The sequence below is a fragment of the Panthera uncia genome, chromosome B4 (genome assembly GCF_023721935.1).
Source record: "Panthera uncia isolate 11264 chromosome B4, Puncia_PCG_1.0, whole genome shotgun sequence".
In the NCBI taxonomy this organism is placed as follows: Eukaryota; Metazoa; Chordata; class Mammalia; order Carnivora; family Felidae; genus Panthera; species Panthera uncia.
In genome coordinates this window covers 25,082,850-25,104,045 of record NC_064809.1, presented here as the reverse complement: position 1 = coordinate 25,104,045, position 21,196 = coordinate 25,082,850, and the positions used below count along the sequence as shown (strand labels likewise).

General features: G+C 40.9%; 1 protein-coding gene and 1 long non-coding RNA gene across 4 annotated transcripts in view; one reads left to right on the top strand and one right to left on the bottom strand.

Moving 5' to 3' along the window:
• LOC125920032 (uncharacterized) overlaps positions 1–21,196 on the bottom strand; it is a 124,099-nt gene that overhangs the window by 12,120 nt on the left and 90,783 nt on the right. The window lies entirely within an intron of this gene.
• The window catches only part of MPP7 (MAGUK p55 scaffold protein 7), a 295,481-nt gene that overhangs the window by 261,213 nt on the left and 13,072 nt on the right, over positions 1–21,196 (top strand). Inside the window, exon 13 of the mRNA XM_049626949.1 lies at positions 12,842–12,922. Within this exon, the coding sequence (XP_049482906.1) occupies positions 12,842–12,922 (81 nt within the window). The remainder of the gene's footprint in view (positions 1–12,841; positions 12,923–21,196) is intronic.

The following is a 21,196-nucleotide window of genomic DNA, read 5'->3' as shown; positions in this document are numbered from 1 at the left end:
TTCTAGATTGACTGGTTTAAGAGTCCACTCCTCAGAGAGGTTGAAACTAATTAGGTTAGGTATTAAGTCTTGGTTTGCTGATGTGGGCTTAGCATAAGTGACTCCATTTTGGGACTGTCTTTTTTACAATGTTAACTAAGAATACTGACAAGACAAACATGAAATGTTCAAATATGAGTAGGCTTCTGCTAATTTTTCCACCACTGTTCAAAACCCTTATAAGCTACAGTAGAATATTTGGCAGTGTATCATCTAAAAGAGGTAACAAAGCAGTGGGCTCAAATTTTAGAAATTTTGAATTGTTCACGAATTAACTGTTAACTTTTCATGATTGTAGAAATCATATGCTGAGGAAGCAGTGCCTTGGCTCACACACCATGTGTTAGGAAGATGGAAAGAGTAGAGTGTAAGCAGCATGGCCCCCCTCCTCAAGCCTTATTTGTTTTTCCCACTGTTTTCAAAGCCATTGGGAATAATGGTATTTGCCTTGAAACTGTAAGGTAAAGATTGCTAAAGAGGTCTATAGCACAGGGGTGCTTGGGTGGCTCAGTCAGTTGAGGGACAGACTTCAGCTCAGGTCATGATCTCGCGGTTTGTGAGTTCAAGCCCCACGTCGGGCCCTGTGCTGGCAGCTCAGAGCCTGGAGCCTGGTTCGGATTCTGTGTCTCCCTCTCTCTCTGCCCCTCCCCCACTCATGCTCTGACTCTATCTCAGAAATAAATAAACATTAAAAAAAAAAGAGGTCTATAGCATTATTTGCTCTATGTTCTTACCTTAATATTGCATGCTTTTTATTCTTGGACTTAATGTTCAAGAAATTAAAACAGAACAAGTTGTTAACACAGCAAAACTATGACAGTTGAGGACTTTGAGCCTTGCTCACCAGCATTTGATTTTCTCTTCGTTTTGTAAAGGTACCATTCCAAAGCCACATTTTAGCCACAAAAATAGCTTAGTGACATTTTCTGTTCTCTTCCCTTCTGCATTTAAAAGTATTTTCCAAAAAAGGATGTGAAAACCAAATGTCAGCCATTTAGTACATTTTTCTGCATAAATTTTATCTTTAGTGAGACCTGACTTTTTAAAAAGGAAAGTAATAAAGCCAAATAATGCGTCTGTGTTTGTGGGGGAAGGAGTGGAGAGAAAGCTTTGGTGTTTAAAAAGCTACTAACACACTTCACAGCTTCAGCCAATAGAAGAGCAAAATCCATCATGTGGCTATTCAGACAATTTGTGACTTGTTCTGTCTGGTTATGAGGCAGAAGAGGAAACTAATAATAAATCTTTCTATATATTTCACCTTTCCGGCTTGAGCATTAAGTACTATTCTGCCCTCCTTTGTGCTGAATCTCATATGCTGTCTAAAGACTGCTTTGTAGAGGTGGTTTGAATAAATAGACCTTTATAAGACTGTCATCATTTTTCCATAAAACTGTAGCGGAATAAAAAGTCTCCCGCATAAAGCAGAGAGAAAAGCTGAATATAAATGTTAATGTGTTTATTAAAATCCTCATAACTTTTGGCAAACTTTGATTGAAGGCTTGTAGGAATTAGGGTCTGCTCTGGAGGATTTTATAGGGACAACTGTAAACCCAAAAGTCATAATTGAATTTATGAGCATGTGCTGGATTTAAAATTATAATCCTTGTATATAAGAGGTAAATATGATCTTTATTAGAATCACAGTTGGCTTTTTTGTGCCATTGTGTATCTTAAATGTTTATACTCTGGCTTAATTTCTGGGCATAAATCACAATTCAGTTCATTCAGCTGATTTTTACGGAGTCCCGACCGCGCCAGGCACTGTTCTAAGCTGGTGGGTTCCTTAGCGAACAACACAAATGTTTCATCCTCCTGGTGTTTACGTTCCAATGGGAGGACATAGACCAAAAAAACATATTCAGTATGAATTAGAAATATAAAGTCAACTGTACAGTTCTCGAAGGTGATAAATTCTGTGAAAGAAAGTAAATGCAGTGCAGATTGAGGGGAATCAGGAGTTTGCGATTTCGAATCAGATCGTGGTAGCCTTGTTGGAAAGGTCGCATTTTTGAACAGACTCTGAAGTAAGAAAGCTACCCATGCCCTCTTCTGCTTAGCTGAGGAAGACTCAAGGATGGGTTTATTTTGACCTTTTAATTTTATTGACTCGTCATACCCCTGAGATAGAGATGAGATGAGCACTCAGTCAGTCTGTCAAAGTTGATATAAATAGCCACTTTGGAAAAAATGATGCTCTTTCAGCAAGCTTCCCACTTTTTCTTTCTTTCTTTTCTTTTATTTTCTCTTTCTTTCTTTCTTTCTTTCTTTCTTTCTTTCTTTCTTTCTGACAGCATACAAATTGATGCTTCATTAGTAGGATTTTTCTTCCATTATAAATGAACTCAACAGAGAAAAGAAAACCTGAACCTCTGGCAGGGCTTGTTATGAACTGCTAAGTTGCTATATTTTCTATATAGTTTGATTGCAAGGGAACTTTACATTTAGTTTTATAAACAGATTTGTCACTCTCCAGTACAAAATCCAGCCACCCACTGATGTGATCATTATAAGATTGCGAGTCAGATATAATAGCATGGTTGTTTTTATTTTATGCCTCGAGCAACAAAACTCGTAGTGCTACAGTAAGGTAAGTAGACTTTTTAATGTGTCTGATCTGAGGGGTACCTAGAGATTCCATTTGATTTGAGTGTGTTTTTTTCGGGTAACAAAAACCTTTGGGATATTTATTGCAGACTCTAGCAATTTTGATATTTTTCTCTGAACAAGTCTGGCCAATACTATAAAAGTGTCGAGGGGGAAATGTGGAAGATTGTTCACATTAAGTGGTGCAGATACACTGGAGGTAAACCCATAGCAAAAGCTGCATCCGTGCAAGGGGCTTTCATACAATATGCCATTTTTATGTCATATTAATAATGTCAAGATCATTAGCAAACGTGAAGAGAACTTGATCAGAGCAACAGATTTCTCTCCAATATGTAATTTAATACTGGACAGAAGTCCAAATAAGAATAGATTTTTTATTTTTTAATTTTTTTTAAGTTTATTTATTTATTTTAAGAGAGTATGTGAGCATGGGAGGGGCAGAAAGAGAGGGAGAGAGAGAGAATCCCAAGCAGGCTCCATGCTGCCAGCACAGAGCTTGACATGGGGCTCAAACTCATGAACTCTGAGATCATGACCTGAGCTGAAACCAACAGTCAGACACTTAACCAATTGAGCAACCCATGTGCCCTAAGAATGGATTTTTTAAATGTGTTATGACTGTTACATGAATATAAGGTATGTTAAAACTAATTTAGCCAATCTCATCTATCTGTGTCTCTTTCTTTCTCAGAAGTTTCTTTCCTAACAGATTGGTAACACTGTGATCTTGAGCACAATTATCCTTTCATGTGTAAGGTACTGCTCATCGAGATTCACATTATTAAATTCATTTTGATGTTCATCAGCCTTTAGAAGAACTACAACTAAAATTCTATGCTGGACATTTACAAAAGTCCACTTACTACTTAAGTGTCTTTTTAAAAACATCACATTTCATGGATTTCAATTAAATAATTTTCACAATAGTAATACGTTATTGTTCTAGTAGATATTCCTTTACTCAGGATCTGCACTAACATAGAAATGAGGACAATACCACAGAGTGTCTGTAGTTTTTTGTTTTTGTTTTTTAGTATAGAACACCACACCCATATTTTAGAGCATTCTTTCAGTGTACCTACAGTTTCAAAGTGCTACTGTAGGCCCTGGTTTTATTTCCTCAATGCTTTCTCCACTCATTTAGCCTTTTTGATTTGTTTTTAATTAGAAAGAGCATGAGCAGGGGAAGGTCAGAAAGAGAGAGAATATTTCAAGCACGGAGCCCAACGTGGGGCCTGATCCCACAACTCTGGGAGTCATGACCTAAGCCAACTGAGCCACCCAAGTGCCCAGCCTTTTTTGATTTTTAATTGTGTATGTCTGTTTCAGATTCAGAAAGGAGGTCTTTTTGGGGGGCCATGTTTATAGAATGAAAAAGTGCTGTCCATCAACTATGACTTAATTTTAAAAGTAGTGTTAGCTACCGTTCTAATAAATAACATCTTTCTTGTTTTCCATACATAAAGATTTGTTACAAACCATGAACCTTACACACATCCATAGAATAAAAAGAAGAAAATCTGAAAATAGAATGATGGAAACATTCAACCTCTTATAATTACATAGGTAATGGGTCAATAATGTCAACACACATAGAGGTCATTTGGGGCAAAGGTGTTGTGTATATGTCTAAATTCTCCTGCATAAACACAGGCTGAGAATTTGCATGTAGATTTTTAAAGATCTTCTTTTTAAGATAAAAATAAAGGCATTCTTGCATTTACTTGAACATGAATATTTCCTTACATGTAGCATTTTAAACAGCAACTTTACTAGCATCATTATTGACACCCTAAATGGGCTGTATTTCTTTGGCTGAATGAATGAACCTTTATATAAAATCACACACAACACATTTGCCTACTTTCAGGAAGGAGTTACCAATTAAATGTATGAAAGTAATTAAAAACAATGTGCCTTCCTAATTATTTCAATTTTCCAGTTGACACAGTTTTTACGAGAACATCAGCTAATGGGAATCAGTGGCTTTATTCTTTCTTTCCTGAATTTGCCGAGTTGTTTTTTATAAATTCCTGTGGAATTAACATAAAATGAAACGGATACTTATTGACGTGTTTTGGTTTGAATAGAAACATTCTTCTATGTTCTTTCCAAGCTAGTGGCACATCAATTTTAGTTCACTACCTGAATTCCAAATTAATGAACTCCAAGATGATTTTTTAGACTGTTTTTGGGGTTTCACTTATTACTTCCATATCATCGCTGTATTTCCTTAGTCCTGGATCTAGAATGCTAACACACATGCCCTGTGTACGTCACCCAGGCCTAGCACATCCACTGTCGTCATTAAGCTTAATATAGACTTTTCAGAGGTTCTGCACAGAGTGAGTCAGGAGATCAAATCTGACTTCCACTTTTTGTAGCCAGGGTCTCTGTGGAATACAGTATTCCTGAGAGTCAGATAGGATAGTCCTCACTATCCAAGGTGTGGGGCAGCTGAGAATAGGGTCAGAGACTCTGAAGCTATGGATCACAGCCATAATCAGACAGTGGATCACTGGCTATTTGGGTTTGTATTTTATTGGCATTCTTTTGATAAGATGATAGGCAGAATGGAAAGAATGAAGACTTTTTGAGTCCAACGGATGACAGGCTTTTTTGTTTGTTTGTTTATTCATTTTTGAGAGATAAAGACAGAGCATGAGTGGGGAAGGGGCAGAGAGAGGGAGACACAGAATCCGAAGCAGGCTCCAGGCTCTGAGCTGTCAGCACAGAGCCAGATGCGGGGCTTGAACTCATGAGCTGGAAGATCATGACCCGAGCCGAAGTCAGACGCTCAACCGACTGAGCCACCCAGGCGCCCCTGGACAGGCTTTTAAATACCATTTGAAGAGCACTCCAGATGTGTGTGACCTTAGGAAAATTCCTTAACCTCTCATTGTCCATTTTCTTGTCTGTAAGCTGAAGATAATAATACCTTTCTCACAGGGAGCTTTTGAGAATTAGTAATGGTGTTATGTTAACCATGTAGCACATACCTGCTACATAGAAAAACCTTGATATGTCACATCCTAATTACTGTGTTTCCAAAGCCTGTTGTCTGTATTTAAATGTGTGCTGTTTAGATTGTCTTCTCTGTTTCTCTTCAAGCATTAACAAGCACAACTGAAACAAACTATAGGATAACCAATTTGTGTATGTATGTATAACTGTATTTCACCAAGTGTGTTAAAAATTTTTGTATCAAAGGAGCAGTGAATCTGTCCCACTGCAGAATGAACCTAACACAGTTTGCATCCCTAAAGCAGCCTACAGTGTAAGTAGCTATTGCATCCTAAATACAAAGCAGCCACTGAAAATGCCGTGAACTTACGGCTAGGGGTGTGGATCTAGGTGGTGATCTTTTAAGGTTAAGAGCTAATAAGAGAAATTCCAGAACTTCACCAATGTGGATAGCAGAGGTGATCCAAGAGCCTGTCAGGGAAAATGCTGTTTGGAGGCCCTGGGAGCAGTTTTGTTGTCAGAATGATGGAAACTGTATCCCTACTTTAGCCTTTTTTGTAAGGAAACTCCCACCTTGGAAGATGATGACCTCAAATCTAGGGAACATGTTTCAAATAAGATATCTGCCACTGCACACTCCATGAGTGGAGTGATACTCCATCTCGCTGTGAAGAGATTGTATAAGGGGTAAAACTGAATATAGGCACAATGTAAGGGCATTGTATTAGAGGCAGCATACTTTTGCCCACTAAATCAGACACATCTAGTTTTTTCCTCCAGAGTTAAAATAAATCATTGTGGGTTTTGGCAAGGGTGATAGAAGAGGACAAAAAAAGCTAGACTCTCATTCAGCAAAGTATCTTACACTCTGGGAAGCACTCCAGAGCTGAGACCTGCTGAAAAAAAAAAAAAAAACAAAACATAAATTCTTATCACCCTTTTAGCCCTGGGTGTGGAGTTGGGGGTGGGCAGGGCAGGCCAGGATGTGCTATTTAAATTTTAGTGTTTTATTCGCTTCTGTCTTTTTCTTTGCGCATATATAACTGAGTTGGCTTCGTCTGTACAGGGAACACAGCTCCATTTGTAATACCCCTTGTTCTTCTTTTTTTGTTTTCTAGTAAAGAGTAAGTTTTAGCACTTTAAATATTGTTGGTACCTTCAGAGTGGGTAAAATACATACACCCCAAATGGTGCCCAGCATACCGCAGTCAGTAATGCTACCCCTGTCCTCCTCTCCCTCGGAGATCTCATTTCTTCTCACAGTCCCAGGTTCTCTCTTGTCGTGCCTGTGGTCACGAGGACACCCTCGCCCTGACCTCTCTGTTACACCACAGTCAGTCCTTGTCTGATAGTGATAAGGTAGATCGATTTCCTTTCCTGAAACTCACAGGTCCAGAGCTGAAGTCATCACCTTCCCCTCTGCTTCTCTTTATTTTTAGATCCAAAGAGCCAAGTTCAAATGTGATCTTCACCAACCAACTCCCCTTAGGCACCATGAGCATGTTACCTCACCATCACATCGAAGCATTCTGGGAACAGATGCTTTTACCTTTAGCTCCCGTTCCTTTGGTTCATTCAGCAAATAGTCATACCTCCAGGACAGCATAATTACTGAGTAGAATTTAAATGAATACAGCAAACTAATGAGTGCCTACAGTTTGCTAGCTGATGAACAAGTAGATGACGCCCCTGTTTTCACAGAGCTCACAGTCTGTTAGAGGATCAAGACAGCTAAAAGAGTACTGGGGGATTAGTCTCTTGAATTTCAAGTACAGAGAACACATGAACTTGGTACCAAACCCAAATTTAAAGTGTTAGGATTTCCCTAAAGTGTATCTAAGCTGAAACAACAAGCAAGAATTGGCACATGAAGAGGACTGGAGTGTCCTTGCAAAAGCAAGCAGCACGCCATGAGGATCCAACAACACAAAAGAGAACCTGCCATATTTCCGGAAGCAGGGGGACCTCATGTAGCTGGAGTGTACATAGGAAGGAGTATCAAGAATGAAAATTAGGGGTCCCTGGGTGGCGCAGTCAGTTGAGCATCCGACTTTGGCTGAGGTCATGATCTCACAGTTCATGGGATCGAGCCCCACGTCTGGCTCTGTGCTGACAGCTTAGAGCCTGGAGCCTGCTTCAGATTCTGTGTTTCCCTGTCTGTCTCCCTGCCCCTCCTCTGCTAGGCTCATGCTTTGTCTCTCTCAAAAGTAAATAAACAGGTGCCTGGGTGGCTCAGTCGGTTAAGCCTCTGACTTCGGCTCAGGTCGTGATCTCACAGTTCCTTGAGTTCGAGCCCCATGTTGGGCTCTGTGCTGAGAGCTCAGAGCCTGGAGTCTGCTTCAGATTCTTTGTCTCCCCCTCTCTCTACCCCTCCCCTGCTCATTCTCTCTGTCTCTGTCTCTAAAAAAAAATAAACATTAAAATATAAATAAACATTAAAAAATAAACATTAAAAAATGAATGAAAATTAGAAATAGAAATATAGCTCACAACATGCAGTCTATATATAAACTTGTCAAGGGGGCGCCTGGGTGGCTCAGTCGGTTGAGCGTCTGACTTCGGCTCAGGTCATGACCTCATGGTTCGTGAGTTTGAGCCCCACATCGGGCTCTGTACTGACAGTGCAAAGCCTGGAGCCTGCTTCAGATGGCCTCCCTCTCTCTCTGCCCCTAACCCACTCGCATTCTGTCTCTGTCTCTCTCAAAAATAAATAAACATTAAAAAAAAAATAAACTTGTCAAGGAATTGATATTTGGTTCTGTATGCACTGGAGGCAGAGTGAGAGATGCGGGTGACACATGACAGGAGCCTAAGCCAGGGTGGCAGAGACAGGACCGAGCAGTGGCAGAGGGACAGTGGAAGGTTAGGGGAAGTTTGTTGTTGTTTTAAGGTAGGAGAGAATTTACTAGTTTTAAGTGTTGATGGAGCCACAAGAGGTGACGATTCAGAAAGAGCAGGTGTAGGAGTGTGTGACTGTTCAGAGGGTGATGGTCTAGATGGATTTACATGTGTACGTTTATAGAAAGGGCTTCAAAGACATATCCACTCGTTGGCTTCTGTGTTCCCAGAGTAGATGAGGTCTTCCAGTGAGCCTAAGGTGATGAGGGTGTCACTAGAAGTTGCATTCGCTCCACAGATTTTTATTGAGATTTTAATTGCTTTTGGGGAAAGGCAAGTGACCTAATATGATTCCTGCCCTCATGGAGTCTGTCTGGTGGGATAGGCCATGAAGCAATGTATTACCCAGTTGTTGAATTAGGACTTTTAAGTAGTAGGAAGGTATACAGGATGGTCTGAAGACTTAAAAATGACAAACATGGTCGAAAGGGTCAGGACGGACTTGCAGACTTGCTTGAGAAAGATCTGTTTGCGCCAAGCTCTGACATATCAGAACTCCCTGGGACTCCAGATGAAGGAGGGGGTTGAGCAGATGCTTTGAGACAGAAGGAGGAGGTGGGGACCAGGTCAATGTGGAGTCTTGTAACCCATGTGAAGGTTTTAATCTTTTTCAGAAAAGCCACTGGAAACTACATTTCTAAGAATGTTAAGGGAGAGACAGGATCAGAATAGCTCCTTGGAAGGACCTCTGGCTGCTGGTGACGGTGGGTTAGAGTGGCTGATGAGCAGGGGTGGGGCAGCCAAGGAGGCTGGTCCAGAAGAGGAGGTGAACGTGGTGGTACCCTGGACTAGTGTGACAGCAGTGGAAATTCAGATTGTGGCTCTGAAGGCTAGTTGGGAGGTAAATTGACAGCCTTTGGCAATTATTTGATGATAGGAAGCATATGGGAGAGCAGGAGGCTCCCATGTGTGACCACAGAGAATGGAGGATTGCAGTGACCATTGTGGGGAATGTAAGAAATACAGTGGGTAGGAGAACACAGAATAATGGAAGTCTTAGTTTGTGTGTGGAGAGCAGGAGTGGACCGCATGACTGCTCCAGGACGGTGTGGGTTTTCAGTACTCGTTGCCTAAGTGTGGATGCATGGAGGGGCCACTGGTTTGGTCTGAGACTGGAGGTCTCCTTGGGAAGTGCGATAGAAGGACAGTGTATAATAGAAGACATGAGGCCCATGGAAGTGAAGCCATGAAGGGCTGCTGGATAAAAAGGAAAGAAATGAAATTAGAGGTCCCCATGACCGTAGGTGTGGCAGGATAACCGAGGGAGAGATCCCAAGGGATCCGAGATCGGAGTCCTATTGGAAAAGTGGGAATTTAGTATTTCAGTAGTGAAATATAGTGATGAAGAGTGAATAGTGATGGCAGAGTCGAGGTCTTTCCAGTAAAGGGTCGAAGTGGAATAGAGAAGAAGATCGCTCTAGACACGGAGTCAGGGATGTTAGATGCTGGTCTTTTGACGGGGGTTCATGTGGATGCCAAGGTTACCCAAGGAGCTGGCAGGAACTGAGGCACAGCAAATGACAAGGGCCAGAGGCTGATGTCCCAGAGTAAGGGTCCTCAATAGGGGCAGCACTGCACTGGAGAGCATGTAGACATTTACTGCTTTTTAAAGTCAGAATGGCTAGGGGGCCAGGAATGTAGACGTGACATTTCTACAGAACTCAGGTCTGACCTGCGTCCCACGTGCCTCTCTCCAATGTTATAGTAGACATTCAGGCACTGAATAGATCAGAACATATGGTCGAGTTTCAAGAGGTCTGCCTTCTGAGACAGAGAAGCACTGTCCCATCCCACAGGGAATTACTTTTACACTACACTTATATGTGAAGTGAAGATCATTTGCAAAAGTACCGTTTTCTGCACTTTGATAGTCTTGACAAATTATCTCTAGTTCAATTAAGGCTGTTACCCCGTTCCTTACCATATTCCAAAGAGTTTCACCTGTCCTTTCTATCCAGTTTCTTGTCTTTATTCTCCTGTTTTCCTGCACCTTTGGGCTTCCAGTTTCCTGTACTTTCCTGTACAGAATGGTTCCTTATCTTATTACTCTTAAATCCAACCTTATTATTGGTTAAGTACAAACATCTGAGTTTAATAGGTTTTCTAATCATGTCTAAGCATTTACATATTGAAACAAATTTTTTTTATTGTAAGTACTCTTTTTAAAGGTTATTATTTTGAGAGAGAGAAAGCACTCACACAAGTAGGGGAGGGGCAGAGAGAGGGAGAGAGAGAATCCCAAGCAGGCTCCACGCTGTCAGCACAGAGCCCAACTCTGGGCTCAAGCTCACGAACCTTAAGATCACGACCTGAACCAAAATCAAGAGTCAGATGCTCAAACCACTGAGCCACACAGGTGCCCCAGTTAGTCCATTTGATTAACTTGGAAGAATTATATGTACCAGTAAGTTACATTAGTTCTGAATTCCATTTCACGGTATAAATGGGATGTTACAGAGTATTTATTATAAAAAGGGAGAGCTGAGTGCCAGGGAATTGGGACTTGACAGCAGTTCCTGGAAAGACAGAAGGTGCTGAAGAGTGAACACAGGGGGACAGGTCTCCTGATCCAGGCGAGGGCCCTGCAAAGTAGTGGTAGACCAAGGAAGGCACAGCCCCCAGGTCTGGCCTCTTCCTCTTCGTTCGCACTTTTCCCTCCACCCAGGATGTGCATTGTGCTCTTCTGTGTCCACCTGTATGTCCTTCATTGTCCGGCATAACACCTTGTTCTTTTCAAAGCTCAGGAGAGGAAGTGGGTGAGGGAATGAACACAGGTCCCTGGAACACAGGTGCCAGGTGCTATACAGAAGTTATTCACTTAATTCCTCCAAAAGGGGAGTAGGATAACTTTCAGTAGCATGAAGTCTAATCAAGGCTCAAAGACTAAGCCTCAGAGATGATGTCCTCTCAGGCCATGGTAATAACGCGCCACAGACTGGGTGGCCCATGAATAACAGGAATTGACTTCTTACGGTTCTGGAGACTGCAAGTTGGAGATCCAAGGTGCCGGCACTGCGGGGTGAGGGCCCTCTTCCCGGTCACACGCATCTGGCTGCGTCCTCACGTGCTGGAGGGGAGGGAGCTCTGTGGAGTCTCTTTTGTAAGAGCGCTAATCCCTTCCTGGGCTCCACTCTCCTGACCTTAGCACCTCCTAAAATCCTCACCTCTTAACACCTTGGGCTTTAGGAGTCCAACACGTGAAGTTGAAGGGGCACACGTATTCACCCAGTATCAGCAGGGGAGGAATAGTGAAAAAGGGAACCTGAGTCGGGTCCGTCTGGGCCCGCAGCCTGTGTTGTGTCCAGCGCAAACACCATCACTGAATGGAGCCTGATGGCAGACTGCGAGACACTCGTCGTCGGGGGCTTGTGGCCTTCTAACTTGTGTTCAGATTCCTGTTTGAAACTGCTGTGTGTTTTGCTCCGTCTCTTAATCATTTTGTGTGACTCTCTCAACCTAATTACTTTCTTTGAAGGCGGAAGTCACTTTTGTGCTCCACAGTATTTACTATCCGCTCCCTGTCCATTGTGGTGTTTACTATGCATGCACTGGTGGATTTAAGCACGCGAGGCCAGTGCAAGTTTTCAAATGCTTAAGGACCAACTGAAAACATAGCGTGAGATTATCTCGAGCGACGTAAATGTGGCTGATGGCTTTGCACATTTAAAATGCATCATTAGAGGTGCCTGGGTGGCTCTGTTGGTTAAGGGTCCCGCTCTTAATTTTGACTCAGGTCACGATCTCGCAGTTGTTGAATCGAGCCCTGAGTTGGGCTCTGTTTTGGACATGGAGCCTGCTTGAGATTCTCCCTGTTCCTCTCTCTTTCTCTCTGCCCTTCCCCTGCTCACGTGAGCATTCTCTCTCAAAAAAATAAATGCGTAAGTATAAAAAAAATAAAGTGCATCATTAGAGTTGTAGCTACAATAAAATTAATGTTCCAAGATGTTATTTTATTAAGCTCTAAAAACATTTCGTATTGAAATGATTGGTGCCTGGAGTGCACACGTCCACTTTCTCAGGCAGGCATATATTTTAGACTCTTCGGGATATCATCTCTTGGTGATCTACTCAAGCTCTTGGGTATGTTTCCTTTAAAACAAATTAGTTCTGATCTTTTTAATGGAAAGGTAGGGATTTAAATTTTCAAAGTAAAAAAGCAGCAAATGAACTAGTAGCTTTTTCTTATGTACAACTTGACTAGAGATAATCTCTTTATTCGGGATGCAAAGTTGGATACGTGTTCTCAGTCTGCGAGTCACGGGCTCGTGTTCAGTGATCGACCTGCTTAAACAGTGTTTTCTGTAATCATTTATATTATCCTATTTTTCAGGTCCCGTAGGAGTAGGTTTGAATGAACTGAAACGAAAACTGCTCATCAGTGACACACAACACTACGGTGTGACAGTGCCCCGTAAGTTCCCTGCTCCCCAATGCTGCTAACCGCTGCACTGATGATGACTGGGCAACACTTAGGTGGCATGGGTGGCACCCAGCATGGTTCTAAGCGGTCAGCATCTGGACTCACAGCAGACCTAGCAAGTATGCAGCGACATTCTCCACATTTTTCGGTGGAGGAAACTGAGGCACAGGAGTTCAGGGATTGCCCCAGAGCGCAGACATCATTGGCAGGGTATTTGTTAATTTACCACTTCTTCTCTATTCTTAGTTTTTTTCTTTAATATTTCTTTTTTAAGCTTATTTATTTATTCTGAGAGAGAGAGAAAGGAGGAGAAAAAGGGAGAGAGAGAATCCCAAGCGGGCTCCGTGCTGTCAGCACGGAGTCCCACACGGGGCTCGATCTCATGAACCGTGAGATAATGACGTGAGCCGAAACCAAGAATTGGACACTCAAGCAACTGAGCCACCCAGGCGCCCCTCTACTCTCAGTTTTTATGGTGAATTTTAATACACATGTGACGCTATTGTTTACAAATTTTCTTCTATGTAAAAGTCTATTCTACTTCCTAAAATAAGTGCTAATATTTTCCAGAGTTTTTCACCAGGTTTAAGATCAGAAGGACCAAACCACAGAGAGCTGAAGGAGGCCTCTTCTAATATAAGCCTTTCTTAATTACTTTTTATATGTAGTAATTGGCAGATCGTGTTAAATGGGCCTTTCATGGCCATATAACCCAAATATGGTAGGCTTCTTTTCAGTATACAGAATTAGACCTATTTTTATAAAAGAGGTTTTCATAGGCTTTCTTACAAGTGAAATGCGATGCTGGAAGCATTTTGATCTCCAGAATCAATGCCATTTGAGTGCTTAATATGTTGATGTTAGAAAGCCTTCTAAAAGACGAAATTGCAATGTTGGCTTTTTCAAGTGGTTTTAGTACTGTTAACAACAAAACAAAACAAAAACAACTGTTTGTATAGTGCCCTTAGCAATGTTCTCTAGTTTGAGAAGAGTTGGGCTTTATTTTAAAATTATAGTTTGCTATTACCTCAAGTTACTCCTTGTTACTGCATTTTTCCAAATTATTGTTTGTAATCGTTTTCAGCCATATGTTATAGGACCGCTGGTTTCCACCAACAGAGATGAAAGTAAAGGAAAATGTGGAAATGTGGAATTAAATTGTTTCTCTCTCTCTCTCTCTCTCTCTCTCTCTCTCTCTCTTTTAACTTTAATTATTCACTTCTCTTACAAAGCTGAATTGCAATATACAGGTAATTAGAAAATTTTGCAAAACTATTGGCCAGTCTTACAGGTGAGCAGTTACAAAGAACCTAGAGGATGGAAAAACAGATTGCGAAGGGAAAAAAAAACGCATGTGTTAACTTCCTACTGTGTATTCATCTCCTTTAATTGTCTGAATTTATTTCAATGTCCCAACAACGGGGCGACATCTGCATGCCACAGAGGAGGAAAGAGGGAGCAAGGATCCGTTACCTACTCAGAGTTCCACACACAGTAGTTGCACCCGCACTCGAAACCAGGTTTTCTGATTCCAGTCTTCACGGGCTTCCTCCCATATACGATACTACACAGTCTTTTCCAACTACCGATTCTCTTTATTGCAGCACAGTTAATAATAAAAATCCACGTTGTTTGGAAGATGCTAAATACCAATAAGGCTGTTGATCACACATAGGGCTTTATGATAATTTTGGTGTTACTCAAGGACCTGGGGCAATGTACTTTGGCCTCAATTTATCCAACAGTTCAAATAATATCTGCCTCTAAAGTTGTTGCAGAAATTGAGAACATCCAGAAAGGTTCTGGGGCTGGAACTCTCCAAAGAAATCCCCAAAGTAGTAATTTTCCACTCAGATTCACTTTTAAACAGGTGTTAATGTCAGAAGATTCCCATGGAGCAGTGTTTTCCAGACTTGGCTGATAATAAAAACCTCTTGGGCTTCATATGAAAAGATTCCAAGGCCTTTCCAAAGAAATCCTCCTTCAGGAAATCTGACAGAATGCCTGAAAGTCTGTATTTATATATCCCAAGTGACTCATAATACCAGACATGTTTGGAAAATAACAGCCATAGCATCAGCTCGGGATGATTTAATTAATTAAAGAAGAATATATTTTAAGAACAAGTTTGGAATTTCAGATTGTTTTGCTTTGTCAAATATTCTAGGTAGAGTCTTGAGTATTTGGAGAAAAATTATTGCTCTGATTATTCCACCAGTATTCTGTTCGATGTTTAACTCTATAAATCTTTTCCCCCAAATGTACTAAATATTCACCAGAATGGGTAGGTTGAAAAAGATGTAGAGCATTGGAACTCTCACACATTGCTGGTGTTGGTGGGAGTGCAAATTAATTCATCCACTTTGGAAAACTAAGTGATACTGTCTACTAGAGCTGAGCAAATACATGCCCCATGACCTCGCGATTCCACTCCTAGTACACAGCCAACAGAGATGCACACAACATGCACTCAGATGGTTTTGGAAACATTATTCCTAAGAGCCCCAAAGTGGAAAGGACCCAAATGCCCATCAGTAGTAGATCGGATAAGGGACATGATGGCATGTTCACACGACAGAAGACCGTAATGCCCAATCTGCTGCTCCGTGCAGCATTGGGAATGAGTCCACCAAACGTGTCCAGTGAAAGGCAGACACAAAAGAGAATGTGCAATATAACTCCGTTTGTATAAATACAATAAAAGCGATGCTAACGTGTGCTGTTAGATATCCTGAGGAGGTGGATCGGAAGGGTGATTGTGCAGTGCTGGAAATCTTCTGTTCCCTGGTGGGTGCTTCTTACCTGGGTATTTTCATTCTGTGGAAATTCGTTAAGCTTACATGTGAAATTTTCTGTTGAGCATACTTCAGGTTTTTCAGTGTTAAAAAGAAATACTTGGTAGTTTAGCTCACTGTGGTTTGCTGAGGTCCATTTTCTGGTCTTGACTGCGCTACAGTTATGGAAGATGAACACTTTCCTTCATTGGAGAAAGTTGAATGATAGTTACACAGAATCTGCTCTGTACTATTTTTGCAACTTGTTGTGAATCTATAATTATTGCAATTAAAAAAATTATTTAAAAGGATGCTAAATGAGGTAAGCACTATCACTCTTGGGCTAAAATGGCAGAACAAATTATACGATCTTTAAAAAATATCTATGTTGCCACATTAAACATTGAAAGTTGCTTTTAAAGAAAGTGGTGGCCGAGACCTGTTTTCTGCTGTCTTGCTTCTCTGTGGGAAATTTCATTCTCGGTGAGCAGCACCAACACTGTTTTAAGGCTCTAGGTTATCATCAACAAATTTAAATGACTATTAATATAACCAGGCTTTCAAAAGGCTGTCTCAGTAAATTAAAATAAAGCAGTTAACAAAAAGTATTGCAGTAAATGTCAAATTCTTGATGAATTCCCAAGTCTTTACAGTCTGGAATTTTGGGCACTCACAGTCAACCACACCTGTTAATCACTTTGTGGTTTCTCGTGAAGGCATATATCACAGTTATGTGTTTTCATAGGTTTCAAAGGACTCATGTTCTGTAACACTTCTTTGTCTATAGAAAACCTCAGTTGAGATTTCTAATATATATATGTAAACTAGGGTACCAATTCAAAAATTTTTTTTTCTTATCTCATTATGGCAGTTATTTGGGAATTTTGTGGGAAGCAGGGGAAGAAGGTGGAGTTTGTCTCGTATGTGTTTGATGTTTGTCTGACGGTGAACACAGTGAGTACTCTGACAAGTGAGCGATGGTGAGGTGGTGGCCTGCATTATAGTTAACGTGTCCATCTTTCCCTTTGAATTCTCTGCCCTTAAGAACTTCCAGATCCCTTCTGCAGGATTCCTCGCCGTTAATGAGTTTGTGAGATTTCCCATGATCGCTCACTGCAATTAGCAATAAAACTCTTCAACAGTAAAATTACATCAGGCTTGGATAATTTGGGGTGATGGTGATAAGCAAACACTTTGTAGGTACATTCACTTTTAACTGTGTTTGGCAGTGTCATAAATGTCTTGTTCACTTGAGGTAGTTCTAAATAATACTTTTAACCCTCCCAAGGGGACTCCATGTGTCAGGGCAGTGACCCTTAACACTGCATGTTCTACATTTTCAGAGTGTTCTGCTGTGACAATTGAACAAAGGTAACCTTTTCTCAGTTCACCAGAAACAAATTAACGCACATAAAATTCTCAGTTTTGATTTTCAACAGTACATTCTTACGAAGCTTACTATTTGCCAAAGGAACGCCAGCAAACAACAACTAAATTGTTGAAATGACAAATGCATATTAACCCTAGATTCCAAAGCAGAGGATCATACTACTTTTAATATCTTTCGTACTTGTGGATGCGTATTATGTTATTTACACTTTAATAGAGTGAATTGGTCATGAAATTCATTCTTAGCTTTTATGACAAGAATTAAATTTATTAGTATTACATGCTGTTCCTGCAGAAGGTGCGACATTTCGTAATGAATAGCACAATTTCTTGGTGCTTTACCAGTAGAAATACGAAAAACTGTTTTAGAAGATCTGAATGTTGTATTAAAATATGCTTTTCACTGGGGCGCCTGGGTGGCTTGGTCGGTTAAGCGTCCGACTTCGGCTCAGGTCATGATCTCGCGGTCCGTGAGTTCGAGCCCCGCGTCGGGCTCTGTGCTGACAGCTCTGCCCCTCCCCTGTTCATGCTCTGTCTCTCTCTGTCTCAAAAATAAATAAATGTTAAAAAAATTTTTTTTTAAATATGCTTTTAAGTAAATAGAAGTTAATTAAAATTTTGGATATAGTTTAAATTTAAGTTCGATTTAAATCAATTACTTTTTGTATTAGGTTACTTTTTCCCCCCTTTCTGCAGTTTTCCTTTTACATATTATTGGGATATAATTGAAATAGATAAGCTGCATATATTTAAAAGGTACAGTTAGATCTGTTTTAACATACATATACACATATGAAATCATCATCACAATCAACATAATGCACATTACCATCTCCTCAAAAAATCTGCCCATGCCTTTAGTAATCTATCCTTCTACTCCTGGCCTTAGGCAACCACAGATCTACATTCCGAAACTATAGATTAGTTTAAATCATCTAGCACTTTATATAAATGAAATTATACATTGTTCCCAATTTTCTTTGGGGGGAGGGGTTAGTTTATTTCACCCAGCATGAGTTTGAGATTCACCAAGGTTGTTTCATAGATTAGTAATTCATCCCTTTTCATTGCTGAGTGGTATTCCATTGTATGGAAATACTATAATTTGTTGATCCATCCATTCACCTTTTAATGGATACTTGGGGGTTCCCCCCGTTTTGGGTTATTACAAATAAACCTATAAGCTAGATATTTTGATGAATATATGTTTTTGTTTCTGTTGGATAAATAAGTAGGAGTAGAATGGCTGGGACAGGTAATTCTGTAAGACCTTACCAAACCATTTCTGAAGTGGTTATACCATTTTACAACCCTGGCAGTGTATGCCAGATCTAGTCGTTCTGCGTCTTTGCCAACACTTTGTATAGTCAGCCTTTTATTTTTTAATTTATTTTGATTTATTATTTATATATAATGTCAAGTTGGCTAACATACAGTCTATGCCCTGTGCTCTTGGTTTCGGGGGCAGATTCCCGTGACTCATCGCTTACGTACAACACCCAGCGCTCGTCGCAACAAGTGCCCTCCTCAATGTCCATCACCCATTTCCCCCTCTCCCCCACCCCTCCCCATCAACTCTCAGTTTGTTCTCTGTATTTAAGAGTCTCTTATGGTTTGCCTCCCTCCCTCTCTGTTTTTAACAATGTTTTCCCCTTCCCTTCCCCCATGGTCTTCTGTTAAGTTTCTCAAATTCCACATATGAGTGAAAATATATGATATCTGTATTTCTCTGACTGACTTATTTCACTTAAATAAAATATGGTTTATATATACAATGGAATACTACTTGGCAATGAGAAAGAATGAAATCCTTCCATTTGCAGCAACATGGGTAGAACCGGAGGGTATTACAGTCAGCCTTCTAAATTTTTCTCAGTGTGATACAGACACGTCTCAGAGGGATTACAGGTTCAGTTCCAGACCACCACAATAAAGTGAATATTGCAATGAAGTGGGTCAAATGAATTTTTTGGTTTCTCAGTACATATAAAAGTTATGCTTAAAAAAATAAAATTTATGATTATACTGTAATCTATTAAGTGTGCAGTAGCATTAAGGCCAAAAAAGTACATATCTTAATTTTAAAATACTTTTTTGCTAAAAAAATGCTACGGTCCTCTGAGCTTTCAGCAAGTCATTTTTTTTTTTTTCTGGGGGGAGGGTTTTGCCCTGAGGTTGGTGGCTGCTGAAGGCAGGGGTGGCTGTGGCAACTTCTTAAAATAAGACAACAGTGAAGTTTGCCACATTATTGACTCTTCCTTTCACAAACACTTTCTCTGTAGCATGCAGTGGTTGGTGTTCGATAGCATTTGACCCACAGTAGAACTTCTCCCCAAATTGGACTTGATCCTCTCAAATACTGTGCTGCTTTATCAGCTGAGTGTATGTAGTATTCTCAGTCCTCTGTTGTCATTTCAACAGTCTTCACAGCATCTTCACAGGGGTAGATTCCAGATCCAGAAACCACTTTCTTTGCTCATCCGTAAGAAGCAACTCCTCATCCATTAAAGTTTGATCACAAGGTGGCAGCAATTCGGCCCCATCTTCAGGCTCCACTTCTAATTCCAATTCTCCTGCTATTTACACCCCAGCTGCAGTGACTTTCTCCACTCAAGGCTTGAACCCCTCAAAGTCATTCATGAGTATTGGAATCCACTTCTTCCAAACTGTTAATGTTGATATTTTGATCTCGTCCCACGAATCACAAATGTTCTTAACAGCATCTAGTGTGAACTCTTTCCAGAAAGTTATCTTTCCATAATTCGGTTTTCAATTTATTTTGCCCAAATCCGTCAGAGAAGTCACTATCTTTGGCAGCCATAGCCTTACAAAAATGTACTTCTTAGTAAGAATTGAAAGAATTACTCCTTGATCCATGGACTGCAGAATGGATGTTGTGTTAGCAGGCTTGAAAACAACATTAGTCTTGTTTTACATCTCCATCCGAGCTCTTGGTGACAAGGTGCTTTCGTAGTATTTCAGAAAGAATCTGAGCACTAGCTTTGAACAGTGGGCTTAAAACATCCAGTAAACCATGTTGGAAACAGAGGTGCTGATAAACAGACTTTGTTGTTCCATTTATAGAGCACAGGTAGAGTACATTTTCCATAATTCTTAAGGGCGTTGGGATTTTCAGAACAGCCAGTGAACACTGGCTTCAGCTTTAAAGCCATCGATGACATTCACCCCTAACGAGGTAGACTGTCCTTTAGAGCTCTGCAGTCAGGCATTGACTTCTCTCTAGCTGTGAAAGCCTAGATGGCACCTTCTTCCAGTATAAGGCTGTTTGATTTACAGTGAAAATCCACTTGGTGTAGGCACCTTCATTAATGATCTATCTCAGCTAGGTCTTCTGGGTAACTTGCTGCAGCTTCTACATCAGCATCTGCTGCTTCACCCTGCACTTTTCTGTGACAGAGATGACTTGTTTCCTTAAACGTTAGGGACAACCTCTGCTGGCTTCACACTTTCCTTCTGCAGCTTCCTCCCCTCTCGCTGCCTTCATAGAATTGAAGGGAGTCGGGCTTGGGCTTACAGGACTGTTGTGGCTGGTTGGCTCTTCTCTCCAGGTCAGCAATAAGGCCGATTCACGTGCATTCACTGGAGTAGCACTTTTCATTTCCTTCGAGAATTTTTCTTTTGCATTCACAACTTGACTCTTCGGTGCAAGAGGCCTAGCTTTCAGCCTGTCTCAGCTTTCCACGTGCCTTCCTCCCTAGGCTTAATCGTGTCTAGCTTTTGACGGAAAGCAGGAGCCGAACAGCTCTTCCTTGCACTTGAACACTTAGAGGCGATTGTAGAGTTATTCATTGGCCTAATTTCAATATTGTTGTGTCTCCGGGAATAGGGAGGCCCGAGGAGACGGGGAGAGATCAGGCAATGGGCAGTCAGTGGAGCAGCCAGAACACACACACCGTTTGTTGATTAAGCTCACCATCTTATGTGGGCACAGTTCATGGCACTCCAGAACAACTGCAATAGTAACGTCAAAGATCACTGGTTACCATAACAGATATAATAATGAAAAAGTTGGAACTATCGTGAGAATTACCAAAATGTGACAGAGACACAAAGTGAGCAAATGCTGTTGGAAAAATGATGC